This window comes from Ahaetulla prasina, chromosome 8 (genome assembly GCF_028640845.1).
Source record: "Ahaetulla prasina isolate Xishuangbanna chromosome 8, ASM2864084v1, whole genome shotgun sequence".
NCBI classification, from domain to species: Eukaryota; Metazoa; Chordata; class Lepidosauria; order Squamata; family Colubridae; genus Ahaetulla; species Ahaetulla prasina.
The window spans coordinates 30,740,457-30,761,001 of NC_080546.1; the positions used below are offsets into that span (position 1 = coordinate 30,740,457).

At 37.1% G+C, this 20,545-nt stretch overlaps 1 protein-coding gene across 5 annotated transcripts in view; it reads right to left on the bottom strand.

The window, feature by feature from the left end:
- Positions 1 to 7,219: 7,219 nt before the first annotated feature.
- ZGRF1 (zinc finger GRF-type containing 1) overlaps positions 7,220 to 20,545 on the bottom strand; it is a 36,588-nt gene continuing 23,262 nt past the window's right edge. For 4 of the 5 annotated variants that reach the window (XM_058193204.1, XM_058193203.1, XM_058193206.1 and 1 more), the window contains 9 exons: positions 19,068 to 19,227; positions 18,008 to 18,085; positions 16,760 to 16,907; positions 13,851 to 13,978; positions 11,921 to 12,044; positions 10,053 to 10,229; positions 9,083 to 9,217; positions 8,180 to 8,441; positions 7,220 to 7,655 (listed from right to left, as the gene is read on the bottom strand). In XM_058193204.1, coding sequence (XP_058049187.1) covers positions 7,504 to 7,655; positions 8,180 to 8,441; positions 9,083 to 9,217; positions 10,053 to 10,229; positions 11,921 to 12,044; positions 13,851 to 13,978; positions 16,760 to 16,907; positions 18,008 to 18,085; positions 19,068 to 19,227 — 1,364 coding nt within the window. In that variant the 3' untranslated portion in view covers positions 7,220 to 7,503. The remainder of the gene's footprint in view (positions 7,656 to 8,179; positions 8,442 to 9,082; positions 9,218 to 10,052; positions 10,230 to 11,920; positions 12,045 to 13,850; positions 13,979 to 16,759; positions 16,908 to 18,007; positions 18,086 to 19,067; positions 19,228 to 20,545) is intronic. The other variant, XM_058193208.1, reaches the window with a different exon arrangement.

Consider the following 20,545-nt stretch of genomic DNA (forward strand, 5'->3'; position numbering starts at 1 on the left):
CCTCTAGAGTGACCCATGTTACACCATTGCTTTATGAGTTGCAATGGTTGCAGATCTACTTCTGGGTGCAATTCAAGGTGTAGGTCATCACCTTTAAAGCCTTGCATGGCATGCATCCAGTCTACTTGAAGTACTGTCTCACCCATGCCAGCAGAGAGGGCATACTGTGGATCTCGTCAGTCAAGTAATTTTGGCTGGTGGGGTCCAGGAGAAGAGCCTTCTCTGGCTCCTGTCCTCTGGTACATCTTACCCCCTGAGGTGAGATTGGCTCCCATCCTCCTGATACTTTGTAAGAGCCTTTAATGCCTGACTCTGCCAAGTGACTTGGGAGCCCAATGTGGGAGCTTTATACTGGACGTGGTTGGCTAATTAAAATTCAACCCAACCTCCATGTGTCCAGCTTTCTTCTTTGCCATCTTATGTCCATGATTTTATCTGTTAATGTTTTTATCTGTTGGGTTTTTTACAGTGGATGATTTTAATGTTTTTTAATGTTTTTATGTTGTAATCCTCCCAGAATCTTTGGATATGAGATGGACAGCAAATAAATGTTATCAATGAATGTATGGATGAACGAATGATGTCTATTATAAGTTACAACCTCCTTGCTTGGGAACCACCATAGGTCTAAATTTCTAGGAACTGAACAAGAGTTAAGTTTACTTTTCTTCTTTCCCAGGAACTGTTTATGCGCCTCACCTAATTTGCCCGTCATTCTGATCAGGAAAATGGAGGGGTGGGGAAATATCTTATTTTCCGTCCCTTTTCATTTTGAAGCCCAGCGGGAGCAACGACAAACCGGGACGGGGGCTACTGTAGAGCACTTGTGTGGTCCGCTAAGTGCGTGTCGGTGAAATGAGGCTGAACTGTCATGGAAAGGGAAGGCACCGGCTTGGGTGGGGGCGGAAGGCCTGAGATCCTGTCCGGCCGGGGACCCGATCGGTCCAGCAAGGGTCAAACTGTTCAACCGCAGCTCTTTTCGCGCAGCTCAATCCTCCTTTAGGAGAACAATGAAAAGGCCAAAGCAGGCAGGGATCAAGAAACGAGGAAAACGTCCGTGATTTAAGGGAAAGGGCAGGGAGCGGGCAGGATTGGCCGGGGGGACTTGGCGAGGAGCCTTTGTGATGCTTAAGACGCCTGAATGCTGGGGCGACCTCTCGGAGGCCAAAAGTTACAGGGGAACCGGGCCCAAGGGAAGGCGACCGGGCTGGCTCGGATCGACCGCCCAAGATGCTCCAGCCAGAAGGACGCCGCCAGGTTTCCAGCAAGAGGCGTGGCGAGGAGAAAGCTTGCTGCGCGGTGGGACGCTCAGGTTAAGTTTTGGGGTCAGGGCGAGGGCTTACCTCGGCTGAAGGGGCAAGAGCGCCCGTCTCCTCTCCCTCCCCCCCCCCGCCCGCCCCATTTACACAGCGGGACTGGCCTGGGCGAGGGAGGGGCGATCACTTGCTGAACGACTGATAAAGAGAGGCTCCGTCCACCACTCGCGCTAAGTCACTAGGCGTGGAGGCTAACAACAATGGCGGTGTTTACATTAGGCGCCAAGTAAGCATCCAATCTAATCATATTTTGGTTTACAATAATGAGTCACCTAAACCCGCCAGCATGTTAAAGGAGTAAACCCAGATTTAGCTAGCTGGTCTCGGCAAAAGTAGAGGTGTATTCAAGTCAAACCTGTGATTTGGTTAACTCCAAGGACTCACCAGTGCAAATTTCTGGGCGACAGCGCTGTAGTGGTTTACTTTTTTTTTTCTCATGTGATTTTTCAATTTCTCAATCTTGCTTAATCCTCAAGACAACAAAAATGAACAATTAATTCTTTATTCTTTGTAATCTTCAGTGTAGGATCTGCTCTCCAGTGTACTCCAGTCTCCAAGGCATTTGTGACAACCAGCAACCCCTGACAAAACCTGTGCAGGTTCCTGTTTAAACCCAAGCAAAGAAATTGAATTTCTTTGCCCGAATCAAGAGGTTGATTCCCAGATCATATACTATGAAATAGTTTCTTTGATTGTAGTTTATCTTTTGAATTCCAATCTGGTCACTCTATAATTAATTGAAATGAAGCTAAATTAGATTTAAAGTAGTTAAATTTGTCCAGTGGAAGATTGCATTTGCAACAATTTCACATAGTTCCGATTCATAAACTGCCATGCAGAAAATTAAACTGCCACAGAAAATTGAACTGCCCATGGCATTCTCTCCGAGTTTTCCCCTTTGAATGGGATTGAAATTTGGGGAGTTAGCGTAACTTCACTAGAGAGAATAGTATACAATGAAAGCGAAGATGTTCACACGTATGTATCCCTTGAGCACTGCTAACTAGATACTTGTAAGAACATCATAGTCCACCCATGATAATTTCTAAAAAATTATGTTGAGGAAAAAAGTCTTCAAATTAAATGAGAACTATTTTTAAAAAAATGCAAGATAAGGTTAATTTACTTGGTGCTAATAAAAAAGATTCAGAAGTGTGAATTACTGTCACAAAAACTGTAGCCTCAGCCCTTTGGACCCTCAAGAAGTGTACAGATGTGCCTTAGCTGTTTGTATTGGACCAAGTGACCTTGTCTTACATGGCAATGTACCTGATGCAGCGCAAGTTTAATCTATTTAAAGAAAGAAAGTTTAGAGATTTTTAATGATCAGTTTCTTCATCCTGTCTGGCTTAGTCAAACAGGCTAGAAAGAAGTAAATAAAGATTTTGGTTTTTTTTTTTTTACTTTTATAAGATACCTATCACCAGAACTATTCTTGGATATCACTTTAACTGTAAACTTGAGTTTGTAATGGTATATTGTTTATTGTTATTGTTAAGCACTCAGGAACTCTGAAGAAAGTAGTGCAATAACACTGGGTGAAGAAATTGATCTTGTTTATATGGGGCTCCGAAGGGCACAACAATTTCCCTGTACTTCCTTTGGTTTGACAGATGGGTGCCCTTTAGGGGTCTCATCAGAAGATGCCTATACCCATGTAGCCTGGAGGCATCCCTTGCTTGTAATTATTCTTTCTCTCCAACTCTCCCTCTTTGTGAGAGTGCTCTGATTGTTTTGTCTGCCCCATTTGCATGGCAGGTGCAGGCTTCAACAGTGATTTTTAAACTTCAGGCTGTTCCTCCGTCCCTCCGTCCCTCCCCCTCCCTCCTCCTTTTAGGGCAGTAGACTCTCTCCACCCCAGCCTCAGGAGCCCATAAGCTCTTCTCCTCCATTTTCCCAGAAACTTGAAGATTGCATGGTTGAGATGCGATTCTTCTTTCTTTCACTCTTTCTTCTCTTCCCCCCACTGTCCCTGGCTAAAAGAACAGCCGATTGTGAGCAGAGATGGAATGGACACCCAAATAGGGAAGCCTGCAAAAAGGGACATTGGGTAGCAGGCGAAGGTTGGAGTAAGGGAGCACTAATCGCTGAACCAGGAGACAAATACGATTACCAGCTCTGAGCCTTGAGTCAGAAAGTCTCATAGACTTTAAGATGTTAATCCCCAAGCTAATCCTTCCTTTGGCGTGTCGGAATAGTGCAGCCACAAGAGTTGTTTTGTTATTTATATTGGCGTTTAATAAAACTCAGGCAGTGGTGAATGGGTTGCCCACTCTCCAATGGTAATTAATTCCCTATTTCAGTGACCCAATTGTGCTGGGATAGAGCAGCGGGACAGTCCCACTGCCCCAACCCGCCTTTGTGCAGCTTACATGGCTCTCGTGCTTCAACAGCTATGGAAACCCATTCTTTTGATGTCATTCAAGGAGTTTTCCTTGGGTATCTTCTAAACTTCAAGAACTCCTTTCTTTTCCCAAATGCATGAAAAGCAGGCCTAGCTTGACCACCTCTGTAGAATTTAATGATTCGTTGAAAGGGTCTTGAGGGAGGAGGGGCAAGAGAAGGAGAAGATATAGACAAACACATATCAGTAGAAGAGATGGGGACAATCTGACAGATCCCTATTAAAATAAACTCTGTGCTTCAAAGTACAGCACAAAATTACCAACTTTTGTTATTTATTTATTTATTTATTCAATTTCCAAATGTTGGAAGTCAAGTAATTCTAATTCCAAGAATACTTAGACAGTAGAATGGAATTCCTTCAGGTATAGGAAGCAGTTTAAATAAAATCAATGAAGAGTGCATTGATTTTAATCAACATAGGAAGTTCATGCAGCAGTAGCATTGAAAGACACCCTAACTTAAAATAGCAGGACTATGTCTTTATATGCACTTTCAGTGGGGGAAAAAAAATCTCTTGGCAAGTCACAGAAACAATTCAGAATTCAAATAAGAAAATACAGAGTGAACCATATGGCCAGGGTAGCTTGAGTTGGCTGCGTTTTTTTCTTAGACAAAGAAGGGATTGAGAGTTGAAGGAAAGGAGAAAAAAACCCCAACTTTCCGGCTGATGAAGCTGTTGTCTGGAGGCAATGATCCCAAATCTCAAGGCTTTATTCCAAGCTCCGACTGAGACGTGATATGTCATATGATTAGCATCTTTCATATTTACAAGAGAAGTATAGGCTGCCAGCCTTTAGAGAAAGGCGAGAGAAAGAAGGGGCATATGCTGAAATGGATTTAGCATTTGAAAGAGAGAAAAGAGATCGGATAAATACACTTAAACGAGGATTTAGTTTTACTCCTGTTGCGTTCTAATGGATTGTTGATTGAGATTTTAGGGAGCTGGAACAGGGGTGTCACCAGTAATTTAAAAGATGCTATTCAGCTCTTGACTATTTCTTCCACACTTTGTGTATTAATGGGTTTAGTGACAGCTTGAGCTAAAAGAAAACCTTTTTAAGAAATAACCAAAATATGATAGTGAAACTCGCCTTCACTTTTGAAATGTAGATAGCTTTCAAAGTTTAGAGTGCAATTTTCGTTTGGCTGAAGAGAACTTCAAAGTCTATTGGTAAGAGTTTTGCATCACATTTGAATAATTATCTTAATTCATGTGAGATTATGCAAATTGTCATTATTTCAAAGAAAAAAATAGGTGACCTTTGCTTGCTACCTTCATGCTGTGAAATGAAAAGCAGAGAGTAAGTACACTGGCACCACCTAATGGACAGTTTTTATTTTAGCTAGAATCTTAACTCTGCAAAAAACAAAATGCATAGTTCTAAAGTGCAATAATTTAAATCTGTAAACATTTTCCATACACTACTTCGAGAAAGCTGATAGCGTGTTATTTTAAACGATTAGAATAGCATTGTGATATAGTAAAAGTAATACCTGGCTAAACTATGGAGGGTTAATTTCTATTAGAAGATTAAATTCTTCCTATCCAAAACCATTAACTTCAATACATTTTGATATCCACTTTCTAAAGTATAATTCAAACAAACAAAAAATGAGAATATATGTTCAGTTGATCATGTAACTACATCTTCTGTGTTATTAAATTTTTGTAAGATGAATAAAACTGTATTTTATGTACATTAGCAAAAAATGTTATTACAAAGTCATGGAGATAGTATAATTTATCATAATTTCTTTGGAGTGTAAGATAGGTTAACATTAATTTAAGAACGCTTATTAACATAACTTTAATTTTATTGCCTCCTAAAATCCCCCAGATGGCATGCTTGATAAAGTGAATATTGCAGGATATTGCAGGATCAAAGTGAATATTGGTATTCAAATATATATATATATATATATTTAAAAAAATATGTAATGTTTCAAAATAACTATAAAAGATATATTTAACGATTTATATTAATCAATAGGATGTGAAATGTAAGATGGATTCTAAAGCAATGATTTATACCTTTCTTTTATAAGCAGTGATACTTATCCTGAGTTAAAGGATGTTAACATAAAGAGAAAATCATCTAAGACTGTGAAATATAGAACCCATGCAAAAAAAAAGCCAAGCCAGGTGTAGAATTTTTTCTCAAATGAAAACATACTTTCCATTCCCTCCCACACACACACCCTCCTTTGTTTGGTTTATAACTTAGCAGTTACCAACAAATGCCAAGAATTAGAATAGTGACACTTTATTGTGTCTTATGTATTGCTCAGACACACACCTTGAATATTATGTTTTGTTCTGGCAGTGGAACAAACGTGATCAGGATCTTTAAATTAAGTCAGAAGTACAGAAATGTAAAGGACTTGTTATATTAAGTATTTGGAAAAGAAAACAGGAGATATGATGGCACCGCCAGTTTGACATCCCTGTTAAGAGATGCTTCATTTGAATTCTTGCTTGAAGTTAGGGAGACAGAATGAGTAGATTAAAGAGTCCCTTCTGTCACAGTGATACTAAGTGATATAATTGTAAGAGGAAAAAAACAAAGGCAAGTATGGACTTTCTTCCTAATGATCTTACACAATTGCAGAAAGTAGATATCTATTGTAAGTGAGCTGTAATGGATACTGAGCTGCATAAACGTATTGGTAAAGTGGCCACCACATTTTCCAGACTTATAAAGAGAGTATGGCTTAATAAGAAGCTGACGGAACATACAAAGATCCAGGTCTATAGAGCCTGTGTCCTGAGCACAGTCTTGTACTGCAGTGAGTCTTGGACCCTTTATGTACGGCAGGAGAAAAAGTTGAACAACTTTCATATGCGCTGTCTCCAATGTATCCTTGGTATTACCTGCCTGACAAGTTCCAAATAGCACAGTCTTGGAACGTGCTGGAATTTCTAGCATGTATACACTATTGAACCAGCGACGTCTACGCTGGCTTGGGGATGTTGTGAGAATGGCTGATGGTCGGATTCTGAAAGATCTCCTGTATGGAGAATTAGTGCAGGGAAAGCGCCTCAGAGGGAGAACGCAGCTGCGATATAAGGATATCTGCAAGAGGGATCTAAAGGCCTTGAGAATGGACATTAACGAATGGGAAACCTTGACCTCTGATTGTTCAGCTTGGAGGCTAAAGGCACAGCATGGCCCAGCTAAAGGCACAGCATGGCCTTCTCCAATTCGAAGAGATATTTGTTCAGGAGGCTGAGGCAAAGAGGCAGTCCCGGAACCAGCAAAATCTGGGGGCTGGGTGGGGGACAGAATGTATCTGCCCTCAGTGTGGAAGGGATTGCTTCTCTCAAATTGGCCTCAAATTGGGGGTAGATGCTGTTTTAGGACCTCTTTCCAGAGCACAATACCATAGTCTTTTGAGACTGAAGGATGCCAATGAACGAATGAGTGAGTGAAAACTGTAATCCATTATTTATGAATACATTTATATCCTATTAAAAAATCCTTGAGAAATATTTTAAATAGGAGTTTATTTAATGCCATGGTTATTTATAGAGCAGTTCAAGAATTAAAACAGCTGTGTATAAAGAAAAAGTTTGTTGTCATGAAATGTACAGTTCCTAGTAAGTTAGCTTTCATTAGAAATTACCTTGTTATAAACTTATTATATTTAATATATTATATTACATATTTAAACTTTTAAAAAAACTATTAATGCATGTAACAGTATTACTGGAGGCACTTAAAAATATAAAAACTGTAATTTTTTATATTCAAGATGAAATCATTGATATAATTCAGTGTATTTATGTGTTTGTTTTTTGAGAAACTAATTCATTTTTATATTTTTTCTTTTTCTTGATGGTTTCTTCTTCCATCTTTCTCTCAAAATAAGATTTAACAATATCATTCAGTTGTTGCTCACATTGGTTAGCATGTTGTAATCCATTTTTTCTCCCTATAAATAGCAGAATAGTATATTTATGTATTAGCAATTAAACTTTAAACACACTGGGCCTATGTACATGATAGATCTGCTTGATATAGTGATGACATTAAAGACAGACAATTTAAAGTTGTAAAGCAGGGGTCCCCAACCCACGCAAGTGATGGGCAAGCCTGCATGTGCACAGCTCTATTTATGTGAGTGATGGGCGCATGTGCCCTCTGCTCGCACAAATGGAGTTGCATGTGCCCATGTACGCGCCTGCCGCTCTCACAGAACCATCCCCTCTTCCTCACCAGTCTGCCAAGATGTAAACTGTTGTAAGGGTATCACCCTGAGCACTAGAGAGCTTGGGTCAAGTCTCTGGTGGATCAAAAATCTTGAAGGAAATTTTAGCCCTGCCATTCCCTCTCTAATCAGACTATGTCAACAATAATATTGAAGGGGTTTCTCTCCTTTCTTGCATTTCAAAGAACAGGCAGACTATAAGTACAATGAATAAACACATGAGTAATTTATATTTTAAAATATCTTACCTGTGCAATGCTGAATAACACTTCCCCATAATTTGTTCTTTCTTAAACAGTTTAGATTTCCTACTATAAATAAATGTCTCTTTCCTCTAGTCAGAGCCACATTCACTCTCTTTTCTGAATCTATGAAGCCAACTTGTCTCGTCCTTACACAAGATAAAACAATTATTTCTTTCTCTGCTCCCTGAAAAGCATCTACTGTAGACACCTGGACAGTCTTTATTTGAGCAGCATCCATGTGTATAGCACCAAACAAGTTACGGATCTGCAAACAGAAACAAATGAAATCCATGACCGTCTACAGCTTTGTATAAGATTGAATAAAATAAAATTATAGGCAATGATATATGCTCTTAATAGAATAGAATAGAATAGAATAGAATAGAATAGAATAGAATAGAGTAGAGTAGAATAGAATAGAATAGAATAGAATAGAATAGAATTGGCCAAGTGTGATTGGACACACAAGGAATTTGTCTTGGTGCATATGCTCTCAGTGTACATAAAAGAAAAGATACCTTCATCAAGGTACCACACTTACAACACTTAATGATAGTCAAAGGGTACAAATTTAACACTTAATGATACAAAGCTTAATGATAGTCATAAAATATCTACCATTGGAGCAGCTTGAATTAAAAAAAAAACCTAAAAAATACAAATATTAATGAAAAAAATTATGGTTATGGGAGAAGCAGTACATTCAAAATTGAGGTAAGCCATCCCATTACTGAACTATAAATTTGTTCAATAATGTTTAATTAGTTTAATTTATAGTGTATTTTAAATAGAATCATCTCTGATAATTAGTTTAAAGGATAATGAAACTGAGGATTTTTTGTTTGAAAAATAATCGAATAAATGATATCCAAAACCATTGGAATTGTTTTGGTGACTAAAACATACCTTGCTCATTTGGGATTTGTAGAGAGTTATTACCCCAATCATAGATCCATCCACTCCACTGGCAATTAGTGACTGTATTAATTTGACAATGAAAAACGATTCTGCCATATTGTAGAAACTGTTGTCTGCCTCAATCTAGAAAACAGATTTTTTTTTTTAGTTATATAATGGAAAAAAGTCAGTGATATGATTGTTTGATAGAATAATGAAATGTGGTACTATTAATTTAAGACTTTTTATCAAGTTACATTTATCATAGGTCTGCCACTGGAATGCTCAATCAAATGAGACTGAGAGCACACTCTAGGAAGAAGCTCATTTGTCCGGATTTTAGCCATGAGTGTATGAAATGGAGAAGTTCCATGGATATGTTATGCTGAGGATACAATTACTTCGTGGATATCTCTTCTACAATTTCTGTCCTAAACAATTGGTTTTTTTTTTTGTTTTTTTTTTGTTCAAAAAGTTTTTATTGGTCAAAAAAGGTTTATACAAATACATATCAGGTATGGTAAATTTTCATTTTTCTTATTCAAGATAAGAATTTTACTCAGATTTTTTAACACATACAACAGCCATATGGCAAGCAGGTGACACGAAGTAGATAAGTTTACAAATCTTACATACGCAATAAAGAAGGGTCAAGAATAAACAGAATATCGTACAAAAGAGAATAAGGAAAACCAACACAATACCAAATATCTTTATCACTTCCTAGTTTTGGATCTCAGAACTCTGGGTTCAGCCTGACCCAACTCCAGGGCCGCAACAGCGGCAGCCGCCTCCGCCCCATGGTCTATAACCTCCCCTTCTTCAATTCCTGGGTCCTCTGATTCCAGGAGGGCTTTGTGTTCCTCCACGTAGGCCGTAGCCTCCGCAATTGTACTAATTAACAATTGGTTTATAAAAGAACATGAAAACCACAAGTTCTTAATTCTACACCATTATCTTCAATTAATGCAATACTTACTTGTTCTGATCCATTAACATTATAAAAACACAGTGTTGGTAGCCAGTCCAAGAGAGGACTTCGATCTGCTTCAGAAATCCCATTCAACATAATTCCTTCATAAAATAGCTCATTAGTTATAGCAGCAATAACAGGGTGACAACGATACTGTGTTCTAAGTAATATAGGTGCATATCCCTGTGATTATAGCAAGGAGAAAAAGAGAGCAAAAATAATGGTAAGCACTATTAAATAACTAATGTTATCAATTATACAATATAATGTAGGAAAATAGCAGGCAGAGCTGAGAGGGGGTGAAATTAGGCACATCACTACTTTAGAGTCCTTGCATTGCTGCCCCCCTCTTGAATTCCTTTGACTCTTATCTACCATCAAATTAGTGCTGTTAATTAACCAGGGTCTTGCATATAGATTTGAATAAATAGTCTATGCTGCAACTTGAAGAATGATCCCAATGCCTAACATATAAACTCTTAATGTATAATAACACAATATTGAGATTTCTTTTTATGTCAGGCTTTTTGTTATAAGACATATGTAACAATATAAGGATAATAAGACAAATAGTTATTAAAATATACATTAGGAAAATATTAAGTCTTCTGTGTCATGGGACAAATACTGTAATTTTTAAAAAATGTAAATCCAATCATTTAAAATGCTTAGGAATTTTATCAGAGACAGATTTCAGACCATTGTGTCATTACAGAAAAGAATTTCACAAAAGTGGTCATAAGGAACAGTCATTTTATTCTACACTGATTATTTCAGAAAATATGTAAATTGGTTATAAAATCCTTGCTGCCATGAACTGGAATACTAATTCATAGTTTTAGGGCTGTCATGATATCATCACATCTGCTATAAATAAGATTATTAACCTAATTCTATATAACTGTTACTGGTGAAAATATACTTGGTTTATAAAATGTTTCAGTATACAAAGAGTTATAAACCCTTTATCCATAGCTATGGAAAACTGAGGTAATTTTTTTATGCACTCAGAAGGCTAAATCTACCTGCAAACTTGAAATGTGGATTTTTCTTATGATGTTTAAACTGGGTTTTTTTTCAGCAAAGAAGTAAGATAATTTGGTCACATACCTTTGTTTTGTTTTTCTAAATATATTTATATACTATCTTTTTATTTGTAATTTGTGAATATTTTCCTTGTAGCAACTGTCTTGTCAGATTATTAATCAGCAACATTTGGACTGTGTTTGTATGTTTTCTATTTTAATAAAGGAAGAAGAAATTGCAAAACCCACCCTTTGAGGAAATAAACCATAATAGTTTCATCTTATCTACAAATGTGACCAAATATGCCAGCCAAGCTTGTAGGCTACAAAATATCTTACTTCAAAGATCTAAAAAAGGAATGTTATTTGATAAAAACATTTTTAAAAATTAAAGAAGCACTAGTATTTGTGAAAATTGTACACTAGCCTTACTGATTCAACGCAGATACTGAAACTGATCCTGCCTGATTCAGAAATCTGCAAAATATGGTTTATTCTTTTAGGAGTGATTTTTAGAAACATTCTAATAGAAGCATTACTTTAACTGCACCACTAATTCTTCATAGAAGCACTTTTAGAGAAGATAGTTATCTAGTCCTTATGATAATCTTCTATATGAATGTCTATTCATGATGGACATCTGATCTGTCACGTGTATTCTATCTGATATGTATTCTGTACAGTAGAAATATCTACCGAGTATGTACTAAATATTTTCATAAACAGGGCATATAACATTTAAGAAAGCAACATTTTGATTTATAAGATTTTGACTCACTTTCTAGGCTCTAAATATTTTTAAAATTAAAAAAACAAGTCTCTATACCTCTAGATATTAGAAGTACAAACCATCAAACAGAGTCGATCAAAGAGTGTTTGTTCCAAACCATTGTCATGTGCACTTTCAGACCCTTGAATGGTAGGTGGCAACTGCTTAGGATCTCCAACAAGAACCAGCTTTTCACATTCAAAACTATAAACGAAAACACATTTCTGGCCATCACATATTAAACTTAAAAAATGGGAAATTTTCTTTCAGTAAAAGGCAACCATATATCATATAAACCATAGTGTTGGGCCAAAAAATGTCAAACGACAAAATAGATAGCCTGACCAACTTCCTTGTAAACTATAACTGGTAATACAGAGCTGTTTACTTGCTATGCAGTTTAAACTTGTGCTAGGCTTCAGACCTGTGTGCTAAAAACAGTTAATTATCTTTAAATTTCTTTCACATCATAAAATTCAAGAAAACTTGGAGCATGGTATAAAACTGTTGTTAATATAGAGGCCCAAATAAAAATATATTAAAATATTATCTGTCTTTCAATATTTAATATTTCGCCAGCAGGATGTAAAGTATAACCTACTAATTGATTACTTGTTCTCAATAAGCTTGTCTTTTAAAGCAAATATATATTGTAATTTTTGTATTTATACAAAAACGCTCTTTGAATTGGCTTTCATTGCGAATTCAGTTCTAATGCTTGGCCAATATTTATTCTCTCTTAATATTAATATTTATATCCTTGGATAATATTAAGGTGTGTGTAGGAAAAAATGTTACTTGAAAGTGACCTAATGTAAGGTGTCTCTGTTGTATTACACCCTTAACAACAATATACTGAACCTTGGGATGTATAAATTTACCTTAATCAGATCTTTTGGGGGAATAAAAATAGCCATTCCTCTGGATTTGCCTGGACTAGCAGCTAAAAGCAAACTGATTCAACAAGAATCTTTGGAAAAAAAGATTCCAGTTTCTTGAAGATAAACAATATCTTGCTAAGACCCAATTCTGGAATTATAAGAGTTTCTCAACTGGCTGTCTTCACCATACTTGGAACATTTCTTTCACTAGTTCAGCTTTAGTTTTCTAAATAATATATTATATTTAAAACTTTATAAATAATTGAGATCAGTTCACACAGCCATTCTTGCTATCATCTATGCTATCGCAATTCCCTACTCCATTTTGAGAATTTAGTTACAAGGCTGGTCATTGAGTTCTTGCAATAATAAGAATTATATTAGTTGGTTATAAAATGTTTTCTTGTTTACATCTTAAAACAACTTACTTCATAAGTTAAACAATCAGTATACCTGAATTTAATTATTGATAGAACACAATTTATTATCATAATTGAGCTTGGAATTACATCCCTAAGTCAATTTTGCAATCTTTTTCTGTGGCAGTCATTAAGTGAATGCAATGATTCTTCAGTGAATCTATTGTCTGGATTTTGCAGATTTTGTTAGAAACTGGAAGTAAATGGTTCCTGCAAAAAAAAAATTGTACATCATGGTCATGTGATCATGGGATCATGAGTGAAATCCACTTACCTTTGCTACCGGTTCGGGAATGGGTATGCGCGTGCGCTATGTACATACTTCTTCTGCACATGCACAGAGCCTTCTGAACATGTGCAGAGGGTAAAAAACCAAGACGTAATGACATCCTGGTGGGTGGGCGGAGCTTCCCGCCGCCAGCACTACTGGTTCGGCGATCCAGATAGAACTGGGCTGATTTCACCGCTGCATGGGATACTGTAAACAGCCCTAAATGCAGGGTAGTTGCTGAGTGCTCAAAATATGATTATGTGACGGGGCGGGGGGGAGGGGCACTGTTCATTGAAATGTTAAATCTGGATTATATGTGGTCCTGGGGAAGTCTGTTGTAAGTTTGAACAATTGCTAATTGACAGCTAATTACAAAGTAATTTACTGCTACAAAGTAAACAAAGTAAACTGCTAATTACAAAGTAAACTGATGGCATACCTTGCAATAGGGAGCAGAGAGGATGGTTCTGTCATTTGACTACACTCATCTAGAATCACTATAGGAAACTTAAGACTTTTCATGCATGGAAATGAGCAGGCAGCACAGGTAGATCCCACAACCCTCACCTGTATCAATAGAGGAAACATAAAACCATCTGTATACAAATAATGAACCACAAGTTGTACAACCAAAATTCAATTTCTTTATTTGGTAATTGAATGTGTTTATACTCAAAAATTGTGCAACCAATAAAAAAAATCAAATTTATAATGAAACCTAATGAACAAACATGACCCCCATGATGCTGATTCTATTACCCCTATGCTTGAAGTTTGCTTTGAAAAATTAGTAAAACATGCAAGGTCTAAAAATACAAGTAACTGCATGTTCAGTTTATTCATCTGATGTTCCACTAACGTATTTCAATAAAAATTATTGATTACTTTATAGCCTAGTCTTTTTCGTAATAATGATAAATGCTCGATTTAAAGGGCAGTAGTTTACTGGATTTTGAATTTAATGGTCAAATTTAATGATTTTGAATTTAATGGTCAAATATGGACAAACCGGAAATGAGTTTGTCCATATTTCAGGTGCGTGAGTAGCAGGCAAGCTCATGTGGAACTATTATTTATTTATTTTATTTATTTGATTTTTATACCGCCCTTCTCCCGAAGGACTCAGGGCGGTGTACAGGCAAGATAAAACAATACAATATACAGATTAAAATACCGTTTAAAAAAAATTATTTAAATTAGCCTGAAATTAAGAATTTCCATACTAAAAAACCCCGTTTAAAAAATTGATAAAATTTCACATTAAATCTAATTCAAGCCAGCCCCGCGCGAATAAAGAGATGTGTCTTCAGTTCGCGACGAAATGTCCGAAGGTCAGGTAATTGACGTAAACCCGGGGGAAGCTCGTTCCAGAGTGTGGGCGCCCCCACAGAGAAGGCCCTTCCCCTGGGGGCCGCCAGCCGGCATTGTTTGGCGGACGGCACCCTGAGAAGTCCCTCTCTATGGGAGCGTACGGGTCGGTGGGAGGCATGTGGTAGCAGAAGGCGGTCCCGTAAGTACCCAGGTCCTAAGCCATGGAGCGCTTTAAAGGTCATAACCAACACCTTAAAGTGCACTCGGAAGGCCACAGGCAGCCAGTGCAGCCTGCGCAGGATCGGTGTTACATGGGAGCTACGTGTAGCTCCCTCTATCACCCGCGCAGCTGCATTCTGGACTAACTGAAGCCTCCGAGTGCACTTCAAGGGGAGCCCCATGTAGAGAGCATTACAGCAATCCAAGCATTACAGTATCCCCTCTCCTCCTGCCCCGCCCAGCCAATCTGCAAAGCTGGAAATTTTGGGGGACTCTTGTTTTAGTGGACACCTTCCCCTCATTAGTCTGTTAACCTTAAAAGCTACTGTATTTCTTAAACATTCATTTTTACAATAATTTGCTTCACATTAAAAAAAAACCCACTAAATGCATTTTCCAAATTCAGCAGATGGTCCTCGATTTACGGTCATTTGTTTAGTGACTATGTGAAGTTACGACAGTGCTGAAAAAAAGTTATTTATGATTAGAATGTGCACTTAGGACCCTCTCACAGTATCCCCGCGATCATGTGAGCATAATTTGTATGTTTGACAACCAGCATGTATTTATGATAGTTACAGCATCCTGGGGTTATGCGATCAACATTTGGAACCTTCTTAGCTAACAAGCAAAACCAATGGGGGAAGTCAGATTTCCTTAATCACTATGTGACTCGCTTAATGACTGTAGCAAAAAAGTTGTAAAAATTGGGCATGACTCACTTACCAACTAGCTAGATTACCACGGTGAATTGTGGCCTTAAATCAAGTTGCAAAGATGGAAATTGTGATGTAAAATGAAGAAAATGGTTTAACAAAAACAATATTTAAAAAAATCAAGATGTACGTGCATTAAGAAAAAGTGTTTACTAGGAATTAACATTATTTTACTTAATAATATAGTTGAAATACATTATATGTATAATAATAATACATTGAAATACATTATATGTATTTAGCTTCCAGGTCTATGACAATTCACCACGGTCAACTTGCTGCAGGACAACTTGCCATGGCCATCTTGTCACAGGACAACTCACTGCTGGACAAGAGTTACACTAATACCAAAGAAATGGTGGAATAAATCATTAAAGAAAGGATGGAAAAGGAGGGACAGAATAAAATGTGAATGGCAAAAAATTAACTATTTTTTATTTATTTTAAATGATTAAATAGAATTGTTAAATTGTCCCACAGCAAGTTGTCCTGCAGCGAGTTGGCCGCAGCAAGTTGGCCGCAGCAAGTTGTCCCATTCCCAGAGCAGCTTCTTATTAACATTGGCAGAAAGAAAATTATTTTGTCACAATAAAACATATTATATTCAAATAATTCTAATTTTTGCCTGTAATTTTCATAGTTCCCAAAGAGGTTCATCATAATACCTGTCCAAATTATTCATTTGTAGTACTATTGAGTTATATCTACTAAGTCTACAGTTCCAACATTAAAATCCATAAAAGTGATAGTTAATTATCTTTACACCATTTATATTCCATTTCACTATCAATGCACAAACGGGGGCAAGAGTCCAATTAACTGTTTCCAAAAAGGAAATGCTAACAGCTCCCTCACTTTCTTAATAACTGACTATATGATTTTTCACTCAGGAATTTACATTTCCAGCCTGTCTTTTTACATGAGATTTAGCTGTATTCTTACTATTCCATTGGCTTTAAGCTAGATGGCTTTACTGTTGATTCTTTTTATGATTTTTGTATGCCACATTGTATTACTTAACTGGAACATCTAAACATACTTTAACAATAATAAAAAAAATCTATGCTACTTATTGGCACATACAAATACACTTCATCATTACCTTTCTCAGGGAAGCTTTATTGGTACCTAGTTTATGTTGCTCAATAGTCTTCTTCACATACATTTTTTCCACTGGGCTTAAATCCTCCTTCATCAAGGCAAGTAATTCTTTCAGCTGTTCATTTTCAGATCCTGAGTCAGCATGCAAGCTTTAACATATTGCATTTTTTTAGGGAATAATACTGAATGGAATAGTTTACTAATGAAAAGATCTCTCTGCACAAAAGACTGCTGCTTCTACTTTAGGTAGAAGCTGAAATCTAAGAGAAGATGCCAGTCACCCATGCCACAAAAGGTAGCATAGCATATTGTTTATGGAATAAAGAACAGAAGGGATTATCTAGTCTGAATGAGCCTTGTGTAAAAAAGTATATTTATTCCCAAATAATAAATTATAAGCAGCAGCCTACGTTAGACCTTACTTGTTCATATATGAGTGCATTCAAACATTTTGCACAGATAGTAGCCAGCAAAAATTTATTTACTTATTAGATTTATTGGGCTGACTATCTCAAACACATGATTCTAAGCAGCTCATATATTTGTTTTAAAATGAACATTTTACACCAGTTTCTTCCAGAGTAGCTTATAAAAATAAATTTTAAATGACCAAACAAAGCAGTTAAGAATAAAACCATATAAAAATTCATCTGACTTCTTAAAAAGATCTGAAAAATAAAATGTCTTATAACACAATAATATAGAAGTACTCAACACCTCAACCTTTTTAAGAATCCATTTCAAGTGCTTATTTTGATAATTTATGTCCTCTACTTTCCAATACTTAGAAATGACTTACATCCTTTAATAAAAACTGTATTCACTTATCCCATGTTGGCTTTGGAGGATAGGGAGTAATAGTAAATGAATCTAGAAAAATATTTTATGATGAAAGCAATACAGGAATAATTCTAACTATATAAGTTGCTAAAAATTATTTTGAATTTCCACCTAGCTTCCTGTAGTTTAAAAAAAGTCACACAACTGTGACAGCTGCTTATATGGCTCTCTTGTGCCATATGCTTGTGCCTCTACACCAGGGGTATCAAATTCACGTCATCATGGCATTGTCACATGACTTATTGCAACTACCCCCGTTCGCTAAATTGGTGTGGCCAGCGCGTGACACATCTGGCCTGGAGGCCGCAAGTTTGACAGCCCTGCTCTACACAAACTCCTGTTTGATCAAAGGCTCCTCGTAGACCCACAGATGACTCTTGGATCTGGTTAAACATTTTAAGCAAGTTACCTGTAAGGAAGTATTGGCTTTGCAATTTTTTTAATGCTTCCCACTCTAATGAAGTCTTCAAATCCAATGTCTAGTAGGCTGAAATAAACAATAATTCATTATTTGAAAGAAATAATTGATCCTTTCATTTATATTTTGTCATGGTCATTTCAATTTTGAAATTGAAATGTTCATGTGCAAATCTGAAGCTATCACACTGGGATATCCTTAACAAATTACAAGGGCTCAGAAAGTGTGGCTTTTGTGTGTGTACCTTTGATTACTGGCAATTACCATGCAGTTTTGTTGGCAAGATTATGGAAGTAGTTTACCATTGCCTCCTTCCTGAGACAGAATAACCGGCCCAACTGGTCTCCCAACTGTCTTTGTTCCTGAAGCAGGACTAAAACACAGTCTCCTGATTTCTAGCCTGATGCCTTAACCACTACACCAAATTGCCTCAGGACAGCAAAGGGACATATATAAACAGTTTTTCTCCATTTGAGTGGTAACTCTTTTCACTGAGTGCTTCAGCTTCAGGGACAGAGGCATATTAGTGCTCCTTCTACTCTGCAAAAGGACTATGAATTGGAGGAATTTGGGTAGAAACTTGCTACATTAATCATTTTGTCACTATGTGGCAAGGATAAATAGTTAAAAGAGGAGACTCAGAAAACTGCTCTTGAGGCAGAGTTTGGTTCAAATTTCAATAGATGTTCATAGAATTGCAAGATTCCAAAGAACCTCCAGTAACATTCTTTTCATTTTTCAGTTTTTCTAAATTGATTATGATCAGCTATAAGCCTTTAAAATGTTTTATACCCTTAGACTAAACTAGTATTTACGAGCATTTTCATAAATGTGAAAGTTTGATTAGAAAGTGCTTTTAGAATTCACCAAAATAACATTTTAGGTTGCTACCCAGAAGAAAAATGAAAAACAAAAGAAAAAAACTGCATTTGATTAGTTTGCAAAAACAGAAGAGCGTATCAAGATTAATTATATGCACATTATATACATTATTACTGGGGGAAAACATATTTTATGGAAACAATTTGAGCATGCTTTCTAAATTACTAACCTCAATAGTATTCTGTCTACAGCAACATTGGTGGAGGAAGAAACCAATATTTTCCATGGCACTGACCGTTTGCCATTAGCTGCTTCGTGGAGTTCAAATATTTGTATGAGGAATAAAATAACAATAGCCAGCAATAAGCTTTTTCCGGATCCAAATACACCTACATGTGGAGTTTAATAAATTAAGTACATCTACAGAATCAAACATATTGTGTAGTATTTTTTCAAACAGGTGTTTTCTTTGAAACTGGGCTGAGCATTAAGGAGGTTAGAGAAATCAAACATTCATCATGAGAAAACAAACCAAGCATTCTTAGCTGTATATACAATATAGTGTACTGTATGTACAATTCAGCTAGTAATTAGCTAAAATGTAATATTAGAATTAGAGTAGAAAGCTGATTAATGCTATGATTGCAATAAAGGTGGTCCTTGATTTATGGCTGTTATTAAACCTGGAATTTATGCTAGAATAGTGAGATGATTCAGATACTATTCTCTCCTAATTCTATGTAGGTAGAAGGTATATTTTTATTTAACCTGTATGTCAGTGGATATTGAAATAGATTGCACAGAAAACCTATTCAGTATAAAGCTTCATAAATAAACCTAAATAAAATTCTTAGTTTCCTCCCTATTGCACACTTTTGCATACCCCAAATATGCTCATGGCAAAATCCTAACCTTCCAGAGTAGATTTGCTGGGGTAAATGGGAAGCTGCGCGATGGAATATACCCAGGGGTGGGATGCTGGGGGTTCGCAGGGGTTCAGGAGAACCTATAGCTAAGATTCTGTGCAGTTCGGAGAACCCACAAATCGCATTCCTGGCTGGCTCCCCACCCCGCCCCTCCTAGAAGTCCCCACACGTCCCGTTTTGGATGCAGGTAAGTGCAGGGCACACAGGGAAGCTCAGGGAGGATGAAAAACAGGCCTACCGGAAGTTCAGGAAGGCCAGAAATGGACCCGTTTCTAGCCTCCAGAGGGCCTCCAGAACCTGGCGAGGCCGTTTTCATCCTCCCGGAGGCTCGAGGACAGCCTCCAGAGCCCGGGAAGAGCAAAAACGCTCCCCCACCCATCATGGTGCAGGAGGCCGACTAGCCCATGCCCAGCAGCAACCGGGCAGAGAACCCTTTGCTAAAAATTTTGAAGCCCACATCATAAATCTAGTACTGTATACAGTTCAAAAGTTTGAATATAAATAGTTGATAATAGTAAAAAAAGAAATATAAATTGAAATCCTGAAAAAAAAGGTTCATTTAAAATATGGATTGAATATAGCAGGGGTCCCCAACCTGTGAGCTGTGAAGGGTTTGCAATTGGATGGAGGAAACAGCCAAGAAGCATGCACGCTCCATTTAAGTGAACAGCGTGCATGCATGCACACTGCTTGTGCAAATGGAGTTGCATACACGCTTCACGGCCCCTTGCATGAACCATCCTCCTTCCAAAGCTGGAAACATTGGGGAACTCTGGAATAT